This window comes from Cololabis saira, chromosome 17 (genome assembly GCF_033807715.1).
Source record: "Cololabis saira isolate AMF1-May2022 chromosome 17, fColSai1.1, whole genome shotgun sequence".
Classification (NCBI taxonomy): Eukaryota; Metazoa; Chordata; class Actinopteri; order Beloniformes; family Belonidae; genus Cololabis; species Cololabis saira.
The window spans coordinates 24,301,442-24,320,200 of record NC_084603.1 but is presented as its reverse complement, the minus strand read 5'-3'; the positions used below and the strand labels follow the sequence as shown (position 1 = coordinate 24,320,200).

General features: G+C 37.8%; 3 protein-coding genes across 4 annotated transcripts; 1 reads left to right on the top strand and 2 right to left on the bottom strand.

Moving 5' to 3' along the window:
* Nucleotides 1-119: 119 nt before the first annotated feature.
* Nucleotides 120-4,011, bottom strand: mzt1 (mitotic spindle organizing protein 1). Its single transcript, XM_061744759.1, has 3 exons — nt 3,729-4,011; nt 3,459-3,604; nt 120-471 (listed from the first exon to the last, which is right to left on the bottom strand). The coding sequence occupies exons 1-3, from the start codon at nt 3,778-3,780 to the stop codon at nt 448-450; spliced, it is 222 nt and encodes a 73-aa protein (XP_061600743.1). The 5' UTR covers nt 3,781-4,011; the 3' UTR covers nt 120-447.
* A 35-nt stretch (nt 4,012-4,046) lies between these two features.
* Nucleotides 4,047-9,393, top strand: bora (bora aurora kinase A activator). Of its 2 annotated transcripts, none has more exons than XM_061744758.1 (12): nt 4,047-4,163; nt 4,406-4,579; nt 4,720-4,826; nt 5,013-5,058; nt 5,167-5,245; nt 5,369-5,410; nt 6,466-6,522; nt 6,613-6,890; nt 7,158-7,320; nt 7,426-7,985; nt 8,110-8,250; nt 8,716-9,393. In XM_061744758.1, exons 2-12 carry the CDS (start codon nt 4,430-4,432, stop codon nt 8,740-8,742), a joined length of 1,650 nt encoding a protein of 549 aa, XP_061600742.1. In that variant the 5' UTR covers nt 4,047-4,163; nt 4,406-4,429; the 3' UTR covers nt 8,743-9,393. The 2 variants fall into 2 exon arrangements, with proteins under 2 accessions (XP_061600742.1, XP_061600741.1); XM_061744757.1 differs by having other exon boundaries at nt 4,059-4,163; nt 4,425-4,579.
* Nucleotides 9,394-10,480: 1,087 nt separating this feature from the next.
* dis3 (DIS3 exosome endoribonuclease and 3'-5' exoribonuclease) lies at nt 10,481-18,707 on the bottom strand. Its single transcript, XM_061744661.1, has 21 exons — nt 18,364-18,707; nt 17,608-17,765; nt 16,032-16,228; nt 15,833-15,906; nt 15,485-15,652; nt 15,151-15,315; nt 14,704-14,817; nt 14,404-14,541; nt 14,151-14,297; nt 13,938-14,054; nt 13,741-13,842; nt 13,376-13,440; nt 13,138-13,222; nt 12,831-12,958; nt 12,564-12,650; nt 12,277-12,433; nt 11,812-12,026; nt 11,480-11,648; nt 11,095-11,253; nt 10,875-10,997; nt 10,481-10,777 (listed from the first exon to the last, which is right to left on the bottom strand). The coding sequence occupies exons 1-21, from the start codon at nt 18,580-18,582 to the stop codon at nt 10,709-10,711; spliced, it is 2,856 nt and encodes a 951-aa protein (XP_061600645.1). The 5' UTR covers nt 18,583-18,707; the 3' UTR covers nt 10,481-10,708.
* Between the last annotated feature and the right edge of the window lie 52 nt (nt 18,708-18,759).

Below are 18,759 nucleotides of genomic sequence, written 5' to 3'. Positions count from 1 at the left end.
AACCATTTAATTTGTTAATACAAGGGAACATTTTTTTTTTTTTTTTTTTAAAGAAGCTGTAACTTTACCAAATGAGGACATGTACCTCCGATTGCAATAAGAAAGACACATCACCACCTTGTGGTTGCTTACAGCAACAATTTTATTCGGCCTCTTCCATTCATCACAGTCACACAAAATTATGAAAAATGGCAGACAAAACAATCATGACAAATTATACCCATCTGAAAACACAATTAAAAAATGTACACATAAAGTAACACTTGGTACTACTTTACAAAAACCAAAACACAAGAAACACCATGGAGAAGGACAACACATTAGTCAACAAGGACAGAGTACCAAAATAAATCAGGTTGGGGTAGACAACCAGTTGCAGGTACTGATCTGGAAACGGGGAGGTATCCAATTAAAAAGGTCCTAAACCAAGGTGATCTGATTCCATCTTCAGTTTGTGCAATTCTCAGAGACCTGGAAGAAAATGTATATATATACAAATTAGCTATAAAAGATCCTGACAAATTGTTCGAATCTGGATGGCATAGTATTCATTCATTAATTACAAAGTAAGCAGTTTAATCCCAGCCCACGGCATCCCAGAGTAGCTTTGTACAAGATAGTAAAGTCCAAGTTGCTTTTGACAGACAAGCAACTTGCATTTCATCCTAGATGTCACTGATGTCTAGGTGTATGTGTGCATGAAAACGAATTACAGGGAAACAATGTTGAATATGGCGGGCTACAAACACTTTGTAATTAACTTTGTAACAAATTGCAAAAAAAGGATACAAGTGAAAACCATAGACCACACATTTGAAGGGTATAATAATTCTTCTAAAGTGAGTAAAAATGTCATGGATGGAAATGTACTGTAGGAATATCTGCATGTGAAGAAAATAAAAATGCTATTTGAAAATCATCCCTCCGAATATTGAAAAACTGGTGTTTGAGAGTTTGTTTTTCTGTCGCCAACTGGGCTCAAATGTTTTCTGAATGTTTCCTTGTGATCATCAACAAGATAATCGGCATGCTCAACTCACAACTTAAACTCTGATTGGAGCAAAAAGGAGGTGTCACTCTTTTCAAATGACAGAGAAGATACCAAAGATGATTAATGATTAGTGACAAATGATTAAGAATGCCTAATTTGCATACATTATCAATTAAACAGAAGTGTGTATATGTGGGGGCTAATATTAATGTAGTAAGTCACCTGTTGAAGTTAATCACATATCTACAAACCAGCCTGGGGTAAATGACCAGAGAGCTACATTTTCTTAGCACAAATGCATTAGGTCTTAAAATGTAGTTCATTACATTAATAAACATGAATCAAGTAAAAATATTTGTAAAAGGATTGCTTACTGAAAAAAGGCAGAGGTAAATTACCTGACGGCTAAAGCATTCATTCTGTTATTACAAATTATATTGATTTCTGAAACTTTAACAGGAAATTCTAATTCTTTTATCATCTATGCAATATCAACATGTACAATATCAATGCCCCAGTATGTGTGTGTATGTATGTATATATATATATATATATATATATATATATATATATATGTGTGTGTGTGTGTGTGTGTGTGTGTGTATAAGTTGGTTCATATCTAGCAGTCGCAGACGGATGAAATTTTACTCTCAAATAAAACGCTTATTGGCCTCTTTGCATTTATTTTTCATCAATCAGTATTACTGAAATCCAATGGTTCGGGGTTCAATGTACAGAATATTCCTCCCCCAAAGAATTATGCTGAGAAAAAAAAAGGCTTGGATGTTTGCAGGTGCAGGGAGCATAGATGAGAGGAGCATTGGTGCTCCCCTCTATGCTGGACAACCTCACTGTATGACTGTCTTGCCTCTTTCCACTGCCAGTCCCACTTCAGTCTTAAATCTGTATTATCTCTTTGTTAGTTTAGAAAACGCATACTTGTGACAAGTGCCTAATTGCAATAGAAACATGGGGGTGGATGACACAGTTTCAACTGAGTAAACATATTAAAAAAAACAGAAAATTTACAGAGAAAAATTGCCTTTCTAAATATGCTGAAGATATATTCAGTGTAAGAGACAGTTATGTAGCATAGACATATCCTACTCTAGCCAAGTAGTAAATTATTGTGTATTATGGAAATCAACGTAATAAATGCCATGACGTGGCCTTGAATTCCTTTACTTTGGGTGGGTATCATTCTCTGTCTATGACATGGGTGTTAACCCCAGTTAACTCTGTAGGGGCTGCTGGCCCAGTTAAATCCAGTACATTGCGTCAAGACAAAGCCTACCATACAATATAACCACATTAAGTAGATCAAATTTCACATAATCAACAAAACTGTTGATGGCTATCAATAATTGATTACGGTAATCATGCCTACCCTCCTACTCACATGACAACATTGACATGTTTCTATTTTCATGCATTATCTCGATTAACATGAAAATATTAATAGCTGCAGGCCTCTCACCTTACACTGCATCAATTCATAATTTTCAGTAGTGGTGAAGAGACATAGGGCTAACATCTGGACAAGTGACTCAAAATCAACAAAACATGCATGACGTATTAAATTACACATTCTATTAGAAAATGATCAAATGGGAAGAGGGTTCACTCTGTAATACAGGAGGTCACTGGTCTTCAGCTCTTGCTGACTCCTTTCTTTTTACTTAACCATGATGCTCCAGACAATTTTTTGGACACGGACACCGAATCTCTGTTGACAATTCTTTTGTTCCTGGCTAAAAAATGTATCTGGCTGCGGTCCCTACAGTCGACATGTGGATATCACAGATTTCTGCTCTTATTCCTCTGGAGAAGTTGACTCATGACCTTATCACAAATCGGATACGTTTTGGAGGATCTGGGAATCATTGCACTCCTTCTTAGAGAAGCCTTAACTCAGCTTTTGCCCCTGAAGGATGAGGACTGCCTCTTCTTTCTTTTACTTATTCGATGTATGTGCTCTTCGTTTCTCTATCTCGTATCTCTTAATTTAACTATTTATTTATTTATTCATTTTATCCATACGTACTGCGCAGCGCTTACTGTTGGTTTGGGGTGGTTTTTATTTTATTTTTATGTTTTGTTGTGTCTCGTTTTGTTCTGTTCTAATGTTCGTACCCATGAAATTGAAAAACCAATAAAAAGAGTATAAAAAAAAGAAAATGATCAAATGAAAAGGCACATCTCCACATAAAATTTGGAAATCCTCAAATTGTTATTTATTATTATGAATACTTTATTAATAGACTCAGGGTCCATTTAAAAAAAGACAAACACACATACAAATTAAAAAATTTAAAATTTAAAAGTATAGCGTAGTATAGTGTTTTGCAAAAGTGTTTGAAAAACACTTTTTTGTTGTTTTTATTACACCAGGTAAACGTGCAGTCAGATAATGGTAAACAAGACATTCTCTTCAACTCTATGAAAAAAGGGTGGCTTGTTATTGTACCTTGAGTGATTCAGAAGCCTTCCGCAGCTCTTTGATGACTGAAGACAGGGCTTCAGGGTTGATGCCTTGCTCACACAGTCTCACACATATAGACAGAGACTCCATGTCCAAACCAGTGTTCAGCAACCTGGAAATCTCCAGCAGAACTGGTGGAGGATGATGACAAGATCATTTTCCATCACATGACACGACAGTCACAAGTCAAGTTTATTTATAAACGAGCCTTTCACAAATACGCCATCATCTGCATGATAATGAGTAATAGTTTACCGTCCATGGTCTCCCGGACAGCGTTGAGGTTTGTATTTGCTGCACTTGCCATCGCAGTAGACAGCTATCGTTAGCCGAAGCTTCCTAGCTGGTTTCCAAAACAATGAAGACTTAAAATAACTTTCTGACACCACTATAATAATTTTGTGATAAGCAATATCACAGCCATTCAGTCAGACACTCAATATGTAGTATTAATTTTCCATATAATCCCATGCACAGAGATGAACACTGACATGAGCTACGCTGCTCCAGTGTCCCTGCTCGAACCTGGCGGCGGAAGTGACGACACAAGCACCGCGGGTTTCTATTGGCTGACGGCGCGGAACACCAAATTGAAATCACCGTTTGAATCGTCCCTCAGTCTTTTGCTGCTGATTCTCCTATAACATTTGTTTTTGAGTCACCGGTCCAAGTCCCTGCCTATTAACAGTTGTAAGTAACGATGGCGAAGTGTATATTTCATGTTTGAGTAATCATTATTTAACGTAGCATTATTATTTTCCATCCTTTTCGCTTGCTTGCGTCGAAGTCAGCGCTATAGAAACAAGGAAACTAATGTAACTTACGCACCGATTTAAAATATACAGCCTGATATCGAAACGGGGACAGCCGTTTTAATTGATTATGCTTGATACTTTCCTGTTTTCAGTGTTTCTTTCTTTTTATTTTGACAGAAATATTTGTTTTTGTCAGCTAAGATGGGGGACCAGGTGGAGCTGCAGATTACTCCAGAGACTCCGGGCAAACCATCCATAAGAAATCCTTTTGAGAGTCCTAATGATTACCACCACCTGCACGAACCTCTGGTTCCCAGCCCATCTGTCTTCAAATCCAAGCCTTGTAGAGCTGTAAGTTTAAACACACCCTACACATACCATCTTGCATATAAGACCATGTACTTTACGTACCATACCATACTGACTTGAAATATGATTTGAATTTGTTTTCTAACGATCATAAGCATTCTCTTAATCTGTCTCTTTCCTAGACTCCACCTAAGTTTAACTGGTCTATTGATGAAATGGCCAGTCTACTACCAGTACACATTGACCAAGAGGAAATACAGCGACAGTCTTTTTATCTCAGTCAGACAAGGTATGCACTGAATAACAGATGTCAAGTTAAGACATATATCCTACATAATATAAATAACAAAAGATAAATTCTTCAAGGAATAAATACAATTAGCTGACTTAACTCAGGCTGTTTTAAGTAAGTGGGGTGAACTTAATGTTGTATTATATTTAAATTATGATAATACACCATTCTGCTGTATTTCAGGATGGATTCTGACATTGAGGAAAAACGTCAGAATGCGATTGACCAGGTATGGCATTCAAATCCAGTCTGTGTTGTTGCATAATTGTAGAAAAGTTATCTTCAACTTGTAACTTTGATTTTTTTGTAATTTAATCTTCTGTTTCTTCCAATAAAGTTTTTCACCAAAGCAACCATTGTGCCCTCCCCTTGGGCAGCACCAGAAAGCCGAAGAGCCCCTCAAATTTCTAAGAAAAGTCAGTTTGTATTGATTTTCATTTGTACATTCCATGTAAACCAGCTTTGTAGATTGTAAGATTGCATGACCATTAAACAATGAGTGTATATAAATATATATATATATCTTTTTTGACTTGCAGGTCCTTTGTCTGCAACAAAAGAAGAGGCAGAAAAAAGCTCAGGTTGGCAATTGTTTAACAAACGTCCTTTGAAAAAGACTGAACTCCCCTTTATTAAATTTAAGCTTTGGTTGTATGTGTGAAAACACAATAAAACGCCATCTGGTCCTCATAAGGTATTAGAAATGAGAAATAGCCTCAGATTTAAAAAAAAAACAGCAGTGCATTGAGTATTTCGTCAGTTACGGTATTTATTTAACAAAGCTATTTCAAGATAAAATATGGTTACAGTGCTGTATTGATATTAATATTCACTGTTGCAATGACTGCTTCAATCATAATCATTAGAGTTTCAATGTTGCAAAGGAATTGTGGTTTTAGGCGATTGCAGCACATCAATGTTTTTTAGTAGTTTTTTTAGGGCTATTATAGATTTGCTGGTGCACTTTGAGCCATTGTTGTTGCATGTCAGTATTGACTGAGCTTTAGCTATCAGACAGCTGGTCTCGTATGTGACACAAGGATACTTACATAGAAGTAGATGGTTAAGTCTATAACTGTAAGGAGCATTGGTCCTGTGGCTGCAGCACAAGCTTAGACTATCACCTCTCCACCACTATGCTTGATTCATTTCCCTTTGGGGATTCATTATTATTAGAGAATTGAAAGTTGTTGGTCTTTGTTCTTGAACTCGTATGGTTTTTGTAGACGTAAACAAAGTCATTGCTGATGTCTTTGTATGTGTTTAATTTTAAGACCTTGAAGTGTTTGAAAAGAAAGAAAGTACACTTTTTCTATAAATATTTCTATTGTTCTGAAGTTCGAACTAATGTCTCAAGGTCTACTCCTGTCCTGCAGAAAACATGCAGTAAGCAAAACCAGAACACCTTTGTTGCTGAATAAAATTATTTGGTCTTCACATCATCTCATTTACAGTAGTTTGCTGTCAGCTGTTGTATCATAATAGACACAACTTCTGTAAAAATGGGGGGAAAAAATCCACTTACAAGTCCTGCATCTAGATGGTATTTGAGGAGGGGATTTAAAGGTTGATCTGACTCTCTGCATTTTATATCCAAAACCCATGTATCTAATAGCTATTTTTGTTTAATTTACAGTTTCTTGCCAGACAACCCTTTCACTGCCTTTAGCTTTTGATTTGGAAAAAATACTAGGTAAGTTTTTATTGAATTTCAATGTGAGATAAAGTCAGAATTTGTTATGGCAACAGTATTTTATTAAGTCACTATGTCTGTCTTTCTCAGGGGACTATTACTGCTACGGCGAGGCATACGAAGCTGTGCCGGAGAGCCTTAGTTCATCCTCCTTGAGACGGAAACTCTTCCTTGATGGCCAGGCAAGTTACAGCGGCTCAGACAGCTCTGCCCCACCGAGCCCAGAGAGAGTTCATGCCAGACAGGAGAGGTCCTCTTCCAGCAGAGATGGAGCTCCAGCAACAGTAGAACGCTGTCAGCAAGAACCAGTTTCTTCAGTCTTTTCCTCACCTTTGTCCTGCGGCATGTCGGCCTTGACTCCCTCTACAGTAAGTTTTTAAACAAATAACGGGTTTGTTAAACATTTGGAGCTGAATGTCTTAGAGCACCAGATGAAGGATCACGTTTTTACCATGAAAGCAAGTACTAAGTAGATGTGTGAAAGCAATTTTCTTATCATGTTATTTGGAAAAAATATTAAAGTTAGATTTTAGTCTAGTATATTTGAACTTCACAACTGTCTATCTTTCTGGAGGTTTTTTTTTTCCTTCCAAGAAAAAAGACAAAAACAAAAAATGATATTTTCTTTTTCATAGGGTCACTTCTCTTCTAGTCCCATCCAACAAGGCTGCTTCAGGGACTGCAGCCTCGGCAGCATCGGCAGTCCTCTGTTCCCTGATAGGTCATCTCCTGCCGGCAAAGTCTCCCCTACAATTTCTCCTATTTTTGCCCAAGTTGTACGCACTCCTGTAGGCTCAGGTAGATCATTTGATCTGTAACTTGCTCAAAATGTCATTTTAAACGGTCCTGTGTTTTACATTGACTGTGTTTTCTCTTTAATTTGCTTCGGTGTTCCTCTTTCAGCTGAAATAAAGCAGCCAAGCAATGTGACTCCATATGGTGCTCCGCTGGACCCATTCACTTCCAGCAATGAGAGTCCATTTGTTGAAGGCTGCTCTCCCATTCGGAGCTGCTCCCCACACCAGCTCCATTACAAAAATGAGACCCAGCACTCCTCCAGACCCAAACCCAGACCCAGAGTTCGCTGCTGGGCTTCACCTCCCCTTATCTCCCCAATCCTTTACCCAAAACACCAAGACAATCAGGAGGTCGAAGAATGCCCCGCTTCCACTTCCCCCTCATCTTCTCTCCCATCTATGGACCTTGATCCATCATCGCCACTGGGCCGGGACACTCACCATACAACGGCTGAAAGAGTTACTTTTGATCCTATGGAACCTGAAAAAATGGAGGAGGGCAAGGAGACGGGGGTGGAAAAAAGGCTGGAGGATGAGGAGGAAGAAAGTGGAGCATCCTCAGGACGGCTGACCAGCTCTCGGATGGGCAATGTGTCAGCCACAGAAAGCTATCACATGTCTCTTCTGGCAGAAGGGAGCAGCATCCGCTATGATTCCAGCATGCAGGTTAGTAAGAAAACGACACCACAGCACAACTAAAACACAGCCTTCTCAATGGCTATTTAGTATGTTTTTTTTCTTTAACTAGATATTGGATATTCATGACTTGCTTCTATTTGTGTATATTTAGGTGGATAGTGGTTATAACACGACTTCAGCGGGTGCTGCCAGCCTCATTGATGGCCTCAGCTCAGAAAATCAGACCAAAGAGTTTCTCAGCTCCAACCCGGTAGAAGACGTCTTTCCCATAACTCGAAACACTAAGATTAAGGTAACGTCAACCTTTAACATCCAATCACAGACTTGGGACTAATTATTCAGTTTAGACGAGTAAGTTTATGCTGCACTTTGACCCAAGGGACATTTGGCGTGTACTTTTCTGAACTGTCTTGCAATCACAGTCGAGGGAAGCAGATTAAGGTGGTTTTGGTGAGGGCTTGTAACGCTAAAGATTTTCATTGATTTAGGACCTGAAGGTTATACACTCCCTGATCGCTTTGTTAGGTATACCCTAGTCAGTCTTCACCTTGGTTTGTACGAGACTAATTTACATAATTTTACTGCTACTTCAGACCACAGTAAGAATGCTTACGGCAGCAGTCTGAAATCTGATTTTAGTTTTGTGAAGAACAATCCCTAACAGTTTATCAAAATGCAGCTTTTTGAGGTTTTACTAACAACATAATCCACTCTGAAGTAATCTTAATACTGACTAAGACTTCTTTTTATTTTCCAGGTATTTTATCCTCAATTCTGTTCCTGATTAATGCATTAAAAAGGGACACCTCTTCCAGTGGAAGCTAAAGATGATTATTTTGCAATCAAATGCAACAAAAATAAGTTTTATACAATGCTTGAAGTATTTAATGAGTTTTGAGACTGAACAGGGTCAGCTGGTAAAGTTTGTGTGCATAGAATTTTTTTTTTCCTTTGATTATACCACTTTAATGATCTGTTACCGTTTATTTTATCAAATGGGAAGTTTCACCTGTACACTGAGCCGTACTGTAAGACACTGAAATGTATAATTCTTCATCAGCAATACTTTTGTATCCAGTACACTGGTGTAATTAAAAGTACAAAAAAACTCAGATCTGTATCAAACTTGCACAACAATAACTTTCTTGAATGCTGTATTGATTGTTTTGGTGCATTTCAGTTCTGTTTGGTGTTGACATGATCAACCTCCCGGATGCTGAGTTTAACATGCCATCGACTCTGTACTGTGTTTTTTATAAAAGGTTTTATCATATTTTTATAACACCTTTTTCTTGTTCATATCATTTTGCATAATGGTTCTTTTTTTCAAAATTAGGATACTTGTGAACCATATTTGTATTGTTGTAATAAATATTCCACCTCAATGTAAAGGAAATTGGCAATAATGAACTGAATTGTCTTTTTTTAACTTAAATTAAACCCATTTCTCTGCATACAAACAAGACCACTATCTATGCTATTCATTTGACTTTTTACTTATTTTTTTATTAAACAAGTAAAACTTTTTTTTCTTGCATTGTTTTGCACCATGTTTCTTTTCATAATATTTGTAGCTTGGTCCACAAACCATATTGAGGTCATAATTTGTTAACATCCCTGTCAACTGAAGCCATCCATTCTCTATTCCAGACATGTCAAACTCAAGGCCTGCGGGGCAAATCTGGCACCCTTTTCCTTTTTCTTCTGGCTTGCAGGATAATTATGGACTTACAAAAAATTCTGTACTAGTTTAGAAAAATTCATGAACTAATGTCATGTCCCACAATACATCTTTATTTTGTTAGTACTAAGATGACATCTACCCACTGTATCAAAGTCTCTCAAATTAAGTTATTACTTAAAACAGTTAATGTTCAAGAAAATGAAAACTTAAGATGGAAGTGAAGCAAAAATACACAGCTCAAAAATAAAGGCAGAACAAAAACAAGACTTCCCAGATCTCAATGAATGAAATATTCTTATTAAATACTTTGTTCTTTACATAGTTGAATGTGCTGACAACTAAATCGTGCAAAAATGATTAATGAAAATTAAATTTAGGTCGGGATTTGGAGTCGCACTCAAAATTGTGATTGACTTGGAGTTACAATGAATTGTTCAAGTGTTCCCTTTTATTTTTTTGAGCAGTATGTTTGTCAAATGCAGACAAACCATTTTATTAATTTTTTCTATGTGGCATGAAGGCAGATGTGAGTCAAGTGTCTGCTAAACCTTGATTTAAAAAAAAAAATCATTACCATTGTAAACTGTTAAATACAGAGGCAATTATGAACAATTATTTCTAAAACCTTCAAGATAGTCTGCCATTTGCTGTGCACCTGGCCCTTTGACAACTATCCATGTTACTAATGTGGTCCGGGATAAGACATGGCCGCTCTATACCCACTTCTCTGGTTCAGTGTTGTAGGCTCATTATTAGTCCAATTTCTTATCATTTTGGATCAACTTTGCGCCACTCACATTTGACCAAAATAACATGGAGGAATGAGAAACACTACAGGTTCAGGAGGTAAAAATATTTAATGACTGTCACAGACTTAACACTACATTCATAGCTCAGTCACTAGCAAATGTCCATGTCGGTGAACCAACAAACATTTCAATGAATAAAATAACCATAAGAGAAAAGTGGTGAAACTACCGCAGCTGATGTAGTAAAATAATTTCAACAGACATTAACAAATGTATCAAATAGTCTAAAATGGTTCTTTAGACTGTGGCACTCTGAGTCAGCGGTCCAGTTTTGGTTTCTTGGCCTGTGGTTCAGCATCAGGGGCAGGAACACTCACACCAGGGATCTAGAAATCAGTCAAATACTGCATATTTTACACCAAAAGAAATGTGAAGAAAGAAATACGTCTGAACTAGGCTTTTTCATTTTAAGTCGGTTCTTACCACAGGTTCAGTTAGAGCCATGCGGATCTTCTGGTGTTGAATGTTGGAGTCATCCAAGCTGATGGTGACCTTCACCTTGTCAAATATGTGGAACGTGTGCTGCTCCACCTTCAGAGTGGGACCCTATTCATGTACAAAAGAAAAAATTTAAACTATGTAAATAAATTCATGAAATGCAAATTAATTACTTCAGTGTTTTATTAAAAAGAACTGTTTTTACCTCTTCATCAAAAACAAGTTTAGGAGCCACTTTGTCTTTGCCATCAAAGAAGACCGTTCCCTCCAGACCGAACCTCGGAATCAGTACGATGAGTGCATTTTTCCTCACGAACAGAACGTATCCTTCTTCGTTGAGTATGCCTCGGCTCTTAAAGAACAACTGCACAAGAACATTCGTTTTCAGGGTTACAGAACTTTTTACACTTAACTGCCAGTAAAAAAAAAAAATCCAAATGTGTCTGCTCTAAAACAGTATTTTTATTAATAAAAATAGTAATGACAAGGGCAAAATAATGTTCAATAAATGCCTTTTTTTTGCTGAATACATCTATTTTTAAATTTACCATGAAGACTGCAACAAAAAGAAGTGTCTCCAAGTATGTTACCTGTGTATGGAAGGCCACAGATGCCCTCTGTGCATACTGAGACATTTTGTGTCTGTAGTTGAGGTTGGTGGAAAGGGTTGCCTGCTTTTGTTTGTCCATCAAATCTGGGTAGGTGACGTCAGCTCCTACTGCCACCGCCAGCAGGCGGTGCACAATGATATCTGCATACCTGTGCAGATATACAACGGGGTAGGGGGGGTGAGTGATAAAGAGGAATAATGATTATAAAAGTAAGTTAAAAAGCAACACGGTGGTCAAAGATCACATATCTTTGTCTAAATAAATAAATGACAGATTCAACATATTTAGACAAGAGCATTTGTTTTTGGTACCTTCTAATGGGTGATGTGAAGTGCGTATAAATGGGGGAGGCGAGACCATAATGGTGGAAATCGTTGTCCATGCCCGAGCAGAAATATACTGCCTGCATCATGCAGCGAGTGGCCAAGATACGCAGAAGTGTGTTAAAGTACGGGAAGCTGTCCACTTTGGCTACATCGAGGGAGTCAGCCAGGGCTTTGGCTGAATCAATGTGAATATCCACATCCTGATAAGATATGGAAAAAATGTTTAAACAGAATACTAGAGCAATGCATTTTTACATGTCCACAGATTTAGCAGTTTATTTGATGGGCTGCAGGGAGTGATACCGAGGCTGACTGATAAACAGGTCAGGTGATCTTTGATCATAGTTTTTGTTTCACATTTAATATCCTGTAAACATAGACAAAGAGCACTAAATGTCCCCAAAACTAAGGCTGATATGGTTAGCTCAAAGATTGTCTGGCTGCACTCACCTTGGACTTTGCAGCCTTGAGCAAGATGTCATAGTTAGATGGAGGAGGTGCCGGATGTTTCCTGAGCATAGCACACTCTGAAAATTCTTCATAAATCTTCTGTGCAACCGATATATTTGCCAGTAACATAAACTCCTCCACCATGGAGTTCGTCTCCCTGGGAAATAATAACAACAACAATAATAATAATATTAACAATACAACACATGCACTTAAAAGATTTAGAGAGAGGGATGGTCTTGCAAGGTGAAGGATTCATCTGAATGCCTCTTTTGGATGTTACCCACATGAGTTCTTTGGTCTGAAGGTCAATGGGGTCGTGGGTTTCACTGTCGATGTGGAACCGAACCTCTAATGATGACAGCGTCAATGCCCTAAAGGATATTTAAATGTGACACAAAACAGAAACCTGTCACGTACACTCATTTTACATTATAAAATGAATCAATTTCAACAGCTGTCCTGATGTTTTTGCCCTCCTAGCTGTTAACTGCTTTCCAGAATTCACAGAATTCGCATGTACCATACAACATTTTCTGAATCATATACTTTACCCCTTCTCTATCCTCTTCCTCTTGAGGATTTTGGCCAGTTTGTTGAGACCTCGCAAGCTCTTGGTGATATCATCATTCTTGCCAGTGTCATCAATCCTCATCTGGGCCTCGGCATAAGTCATAGATGCCTGAACCAAATCCAACAGCAGAAAGAAGAGTGAAAGGACTAATAAAACATGCTTAAAATACCCTGACAGTGTAGTATTGTTTCATTCAAAATCATAAATAAAAGGCGTGTCATTTAATATGGATACAGCAAAAATATGTAAGATAATTCATTTTTGTGCTTTGTGTGGGGGGGCTTTACCTTGGAGTTTATAACACTTTTTGTGAAACGAGTTTTAAGTATTTCCGCCTTTTGGTTCACTTCCCAAATACACGAAAAAGCCAACCTAATAAGAAAGTAGACAAAACAGAAATAGAGACGAACGGTTACAGTAAGTTTCAAAAACAACTTCAAAGAACAAACAAGAAATTGTATCCAAGTGTTAATTCAGAGGAACTCAAAAGGTTAACTGTTGAGCATATGAACCTTCAGGCCTCACCTTTCCACATTGGAGCGCAGAGAACAAAGATTGGAGCTGAGCAGCTCAGGAACCATGTCTATCCTCTGTTGGACACAACAATAAACAGTTCGTACATATTGAGGGACAGTGATTTTTAACAGATGAAGAAGTGACTACTACGTATCTTAGGAAAGAAAAATGACTGAATAGCTAAGTGAACAAAGCTTGCTAGAATTTCAGAAGACATACATTTAGGGATAAGATATTCATCTATTATTTTACAAAAATACTTTTTTGTTTTCATATAAACACTAGTCCTTAAAATACTTTGCAGTACCATAGATATTAGAGGCAGAACTGACACTGTGGATTTAATAGTAAATACTTGAGTCTGATGTTCTTACTTTGCCACACAAGTACACAGTTGTACCACGATTAGCAGCTTCTTGGTCCAGTGCATTGCCAGGTCTGATGAAGTGACTGACGTCTGCAATGTGGACCCCGACCTACAGAAATCAGGCGGCATGCAGAGAGATTTACGTGTAATATACACACAAAACAAATACTCATGATCCTGATAGTATATGAAAAATAGCTGAACCTCAAAGTTTCCATTTTCTAGCTCTCTGCAGTGCAGGGCATCATCTATGTCAGTGCATCCTGGAGGGTCCACACTGCACACAGTCAAATGCCTCAGGTCCTCTCTCTTCGCCATGTCCTGTGTAACACATGTGCATGATCATTTACATACAGACTCCTTCACAATTGGACAACAGGACCAGGCTAGTTGTCAGTGTCTCTGAAGAAAAGTTACCTCTGGTGTGATGGCCCATGGCATCTTTGGGAGAAAACTGAGCACAGCCTGAGAGAAGGCCTGATGTGGAACATCATGCTCCAGTAAGAGCACCTCTTCCTCTGTGTCCTTTTCCCCTGCCTTTCCCAGACTGCGGACAAAGTGCCCCTATTGGAAGTGGACCAGAAAAACAATAAGAGCATACATGTAGAATAAACAAACATTTATGTTTATTGATAAGTCACTTTAAAATTTAAATAAGATTTCAACTCACATTTGGATATCTGGAGTCTTTGGGCCAGCCGTCAATGGTCACCATGATCCTCTGACCCGCAAGTGTGGAGGACTGTCGTGTTTCAATGCGAATTCGTGGGATACGGCGGTCAGCTGGGGTGAAAAGGTGGCGGGTAGACTGAACAAAAAATGGAAGAAAAGAGTGCCAGGGGTGATGATAAGAAACATGTCAATGTCAGACAGCTTGACAGTATAACGTACATAGATAATGGAGCTAACTTAATCACTTATTTTTAGTTTTATATTTCTAGGCCAAGGACATGCAGCAGTCTAAACTTACTTCTTTGATTTGGGAGACATTCAGCATGCCACAGAATGGCCTCCAGTTCCTTTTAATGATTCCCACAATCTTTCCTGTTGGTTTTCTGGCTGCTTCCGTTGATAATATCCTCAACTATTCAGGCACACAAGAACATGAAGGTCATTATCCCGTTATGACCCAATGCAACATATGTGTTCTTTTAACTTTCAGACCTGGAATGACTCAGCATTTAAAAGTACTGTGATTTATAAGTGGAACAAAAGCAGGTTTCAACACTCAAAAATGTTTAAATTTAATGTTTCTAGTATTTTTCAGAGGGGGGTTATATAAGTTTGCTTTTTTTTTTTTAATTCAGCTTTAGTGGGTCAGCAAATTGTCACCACACAGGTTGTTGCTAATCTAGATACCCTTAATCTCCACCAGTAACCATCCTGCTGAATTTCTTTCCAACATCCTAACATTTACCGCATTCTCCTCCTCATCCTCATCCACGTTATCGTCCTTCGCTGCACCATCATCCTGCAGCACGACTGAGGACGGTGCCACCCACTGATTCCGTGGCAACAACTGCACAGCAACCACATCCTCGTGACATGCTCTGTTAAGGTTCTGAAGACCCTGAATGAGAACCTTTAAACAAGCCAAAAAAGACAAATAAAGAGCTTTTAACATGTGGATGCAGTCTGAATGTCAGTTAGTTTGCAGGGATACTGCAAACAGCAAATGTAGATAATAGCATTTCACAACAAATTACAATCTTTAGAGCACTGCATCTTCACAGACAAACATCTACACGTACCTCTTTGCTGTCTTCCCCCTCTCCCTTGACAAAGACTGTGGCCTCTAAATAGTTGTCCCTGCGGGCCCGGAAGGAGCCCTGGAGGAAGGAGCCACTCTTAATTCCGGATTGGATCCTGGAGAGATGAAGGTGCTCTGGGAACAACACTTTACTGCTTGTGATTTCATTCTGAGGGATGAAGGAAAACAAAGCAAAGGAAAGGGGATATGGAATGATGTTCCAGAGACAACAAAGAAAAACAAGCAGTGTAAAAAGGTTAAAAAAATAATACAAAAATGTGAGCGCACTCCCCCTTTAAATATAATAAATAGCATTCATTTTTCTCCATAACTAGTTTAAAATACTTACCTTAGTATCGCTGGACAAGGCCAGGCGGTCAACAAGCTCAGGGTTTGCTATCAGACCCCTGACATACTCCTCAACTAGAATGTTAGAGAATAAATAATTGTGATTATTAATTAGTATTCATAGTATCCAGATAATGCCATCTGAAACCATTCTTGTGTCCAAAATAATACTGATTCTTTTTGAGAGATGGATTAATTACATCTGTACACCACCAGGCCACTCTCCTCTGCTTTCTGCTTGTTCCCTTGATCGTTGGTGAGGAGAACAACTTTGAGACTGTCCGGGTCTGACTTGGACGTTTTCAGATGCTCGCTGTACCACTTGACTGCCACGCGGATTGCACGATCATTACGGTCATTGGCGCTCTCCCCCGGTTCACGTTCAATGAAAGTCTCTCTGTAGAAAAAGAATCATAAGCAAAGCATTTATACATGAAAAACGATCATGAAAGACCATTTTTATAAATTTAAGGCATTGCAATACCTGTTCTTTTATCAATTCCGTTTAAGTGGATAAAAACTGAGGAAACACAGTCCTATTTGTTGCTTGATACTTCACAGTATATGAAATACAATTATTGTTTATTTTATAAAGCTCTCAATAGAACAATACGTTAGTAATATGTCTAACAGAGACTTGGCTTGATGAAATAAGGAAGGGTTTCAGTCATAAGACAAAAGCATAATATGACAAGGTACTTTGCCCCAAACCTGTATATTGTTTAGTATTAATGTTACAAATAGATCATTGAAGTATTTAAAAAGTACTCTGTACAGCATGGTTGACGTCTCTTCACTATTATTACTAAATGACTCAGCTTCTTAAGATTCTACATTTCAATTTAATGATTTTCCAATTGCCTTTGTAATCTGAGCGAACTCTTGAAAAAGGAGGTAAGCCATTTGTGGCACCGGTTCCTGATGAGCAGTGAATGCTTCGTGATATGGTCATGGGTGGAGATAAAGACGGGATTAACAGAGTTAATTGGCTTGCGATATCACAGACTAAGCGACAAGGGTGGAATTTTTTATTTGATCATCACTTCAGACATCCAAAGAAATAATCTTAAACACAGATCAATTTCAAACCCATCACATATTTTTCAGTAAATCAGAAACTTTCAAGATTTTCCACTTTACAATTCTTGGCTAAATACAATTATTGTACTATTTGCAGTTAAGATTCAAAGATTCATTCATATTAAATTCAGTATATGTGCAGGACATATAAAATAATCAAAATCTTTGTTTATCTTTGGGGATGTTGCTTTTATTTGTATCTTATGGTTTTATTTGTTGTATTTTTAATCACCCGTACAGCACTTTGACTGCCTTATGGAATGTTAAAGCACATTATAAATAAAGTTTTGATTGATTGATTGATTGATTGATTGATTGATTGAAAATAGTGTTTCTGTCTTACCTAGTCTTCAATGCCATGCAATTTATTATTAAGTAAATAATAAAAATTAGGGAATACCATAATTTTATAAAGCTGTATAAAATGCTCTAAAAAAAATATATAATTGTAACCTATGTACAGTCAGCGATGGTGATTTCTTTCACCTTGCTGTACTCATTATCCTAACAGTTTATTTTTTTTATTTTTTTAGTTTTAGTTTGTGATCATACAGAACTCCAATGAAATTTACCATAATTTGCATGACCCCATTTTTAGGATTATTACTATATGTTTATTTTATCTTTTAAGTAAAAATGTTTAATAATTTCCATGTTGTATGGAGTAACAAAAAAACGGCAGCGGTGTGCTTTCACCTGTGGTGCTCGTTGGTGAAGGTGTAGAAGTGTTTCTCTTTTGCATGGATGATGTCCTTCAGGCGTTTGTAGACCGGTGCACTTCGGTGGCGCAGCTCCTGCAGCACGGTCTGAAGGATGATCACGTTACGGACCACAGGATCCTCCAACACGTCAATCTGCAGGACCAAATTTTAACTTTAGAAGGAAAGAGTGGGGAGCCAAGATCTGCTGTAAGGTATAAAAAACAAATAAAAAAGTGCACAAATGCAAGCGCAAGCTGAAACACTCAGTTTATTTGAATCCAGGCTGAAGACACACCTGTTATCAGCTGCATTTGAATAAAGCTCCAAATCTCCACTGTTACTTTTAAGCTTAGATTCAATACTTGATCAAATTTGAACTATTGTTTTTGTCTATTTTCTGTTTACATTATAAATCATGCTTTTTATTTTCTACTATGTGATGATGTTGTAATGTCTCTGTAAAGCACTTTGAATCACCTTGTTGTTGAATTGTGCTTTACAAATAAACTTGTCTTGTCTTGCTCTTCAAAGTATGCAAAATGAATTGCAGACATACTACTTACACATAAATCCTGTTTAATCTGACAAATCTTGAATGATAATAATAATTCCAGACATCTCTAACAGAAACATTAACTGAACTATGATGATAATTAATGGAATACTAGGTTATAGTCAGAAATATGCAGGACTAGCCACACTTTATCGTGAGAACATGCCCACAGCCTTCTCATGTGATGTATGGAATTACCTGATGTAGGACTACATTGGTGTCAGGGATCAGATAATGTGGATAAAGACACAAACTGCTCTCAATAGTGGCGTCTCTCTGCAGCACCACCGAGTCCTGTTTGCATTCACTGCAAACTTCACTCCCGCACCAAATATCATCTCTCAGGTAATGCTCACGCACCACCTTCATCACCCCACCCGAACGGGTCTTCTTGACGAATGTTTTAGACTTCAACATGATAGAAATAAAAGCCCCTAAAAAGTAAATTCAGATGTTTTCAATCCGACCACCCGACTGTGCCAGGTAGTGTGTGGTCCATGTGTAAAACAACTCGATGGACCAACAAAAACCTTTCAGGAGTTTTGAGAAAAAAAATCTCTGTTCTCTTTCGGGTTTTTTTGGTCAAGCTTATTT

Excerpts from the sequence above, each read along its gene's own strand:
- mzt1 (XM_061744759.1), bottom strand. The coding sequence starts at position 3,780 with ATGGCAAGTGCAGCAAATACAAACCTCAACGCTGTCCGGGAGACCATG. Across the intron at positions 3,605-3,728 it reads TGTCCGGGAGACCATGGACG|TTCTGCTGGAGATTTCCAGG; the intron begins GTAAACTATTAC and ends ATCCTCCACCAG. Across the intron at positions 472-3,458 it reads AGGCTTCTGAATCACTCAAG|GTCTCTGAGAATTGCACAAA; the intron begins GTACAATAACAA and ends ATTTTCTTCCAG.
- bora (XM_061744758.1), top strand. The coding sequence starts at position 4,430 with ATGGGGGACCAGGTGGAGCTGCAGATTACTCCAGAGACTCCGGGCAAA. Across the intron at positions 5,059-5,166 it reads GTCAGAATGCGATTGACCAG|TTTTTCACCAAAGCAACCAT; the intron begins GTATGGCATTCA and ends CTTCCAATAAAG. Across the intron at positions 5,246-5,368 it reads CCCTCAAATTTCTAAGAAAA|GTCCTTTGTCTGCAACAAAA; the intron begins GTCAGTTTGTAT and ends TTTGACTTGCAG.
- dis3 (XM_061744661.1), bottom strand. The coding sequence starts at position 18,582 with ATGTTGAAGTCTAAAACATTCGTCAAGAAGACCCGTTCGGGTGGGGTG. Across the intron at positions 15,907-16,031 it reads TGGCCTGGTGGTGTACAGAT|TTGAGGAGTATGTCAGGGGT; the intron begins GTAATTAATCCA and ends CTAACATTCTAG. Across the intron at positions 10,778-10,874 it reads TGGCTCTAACTGAACCTGTG|ATCCCTGGTGTGAGTGTTCC; the intron begins GTAAGAACCGAC and ends ACTGATTTCTAG.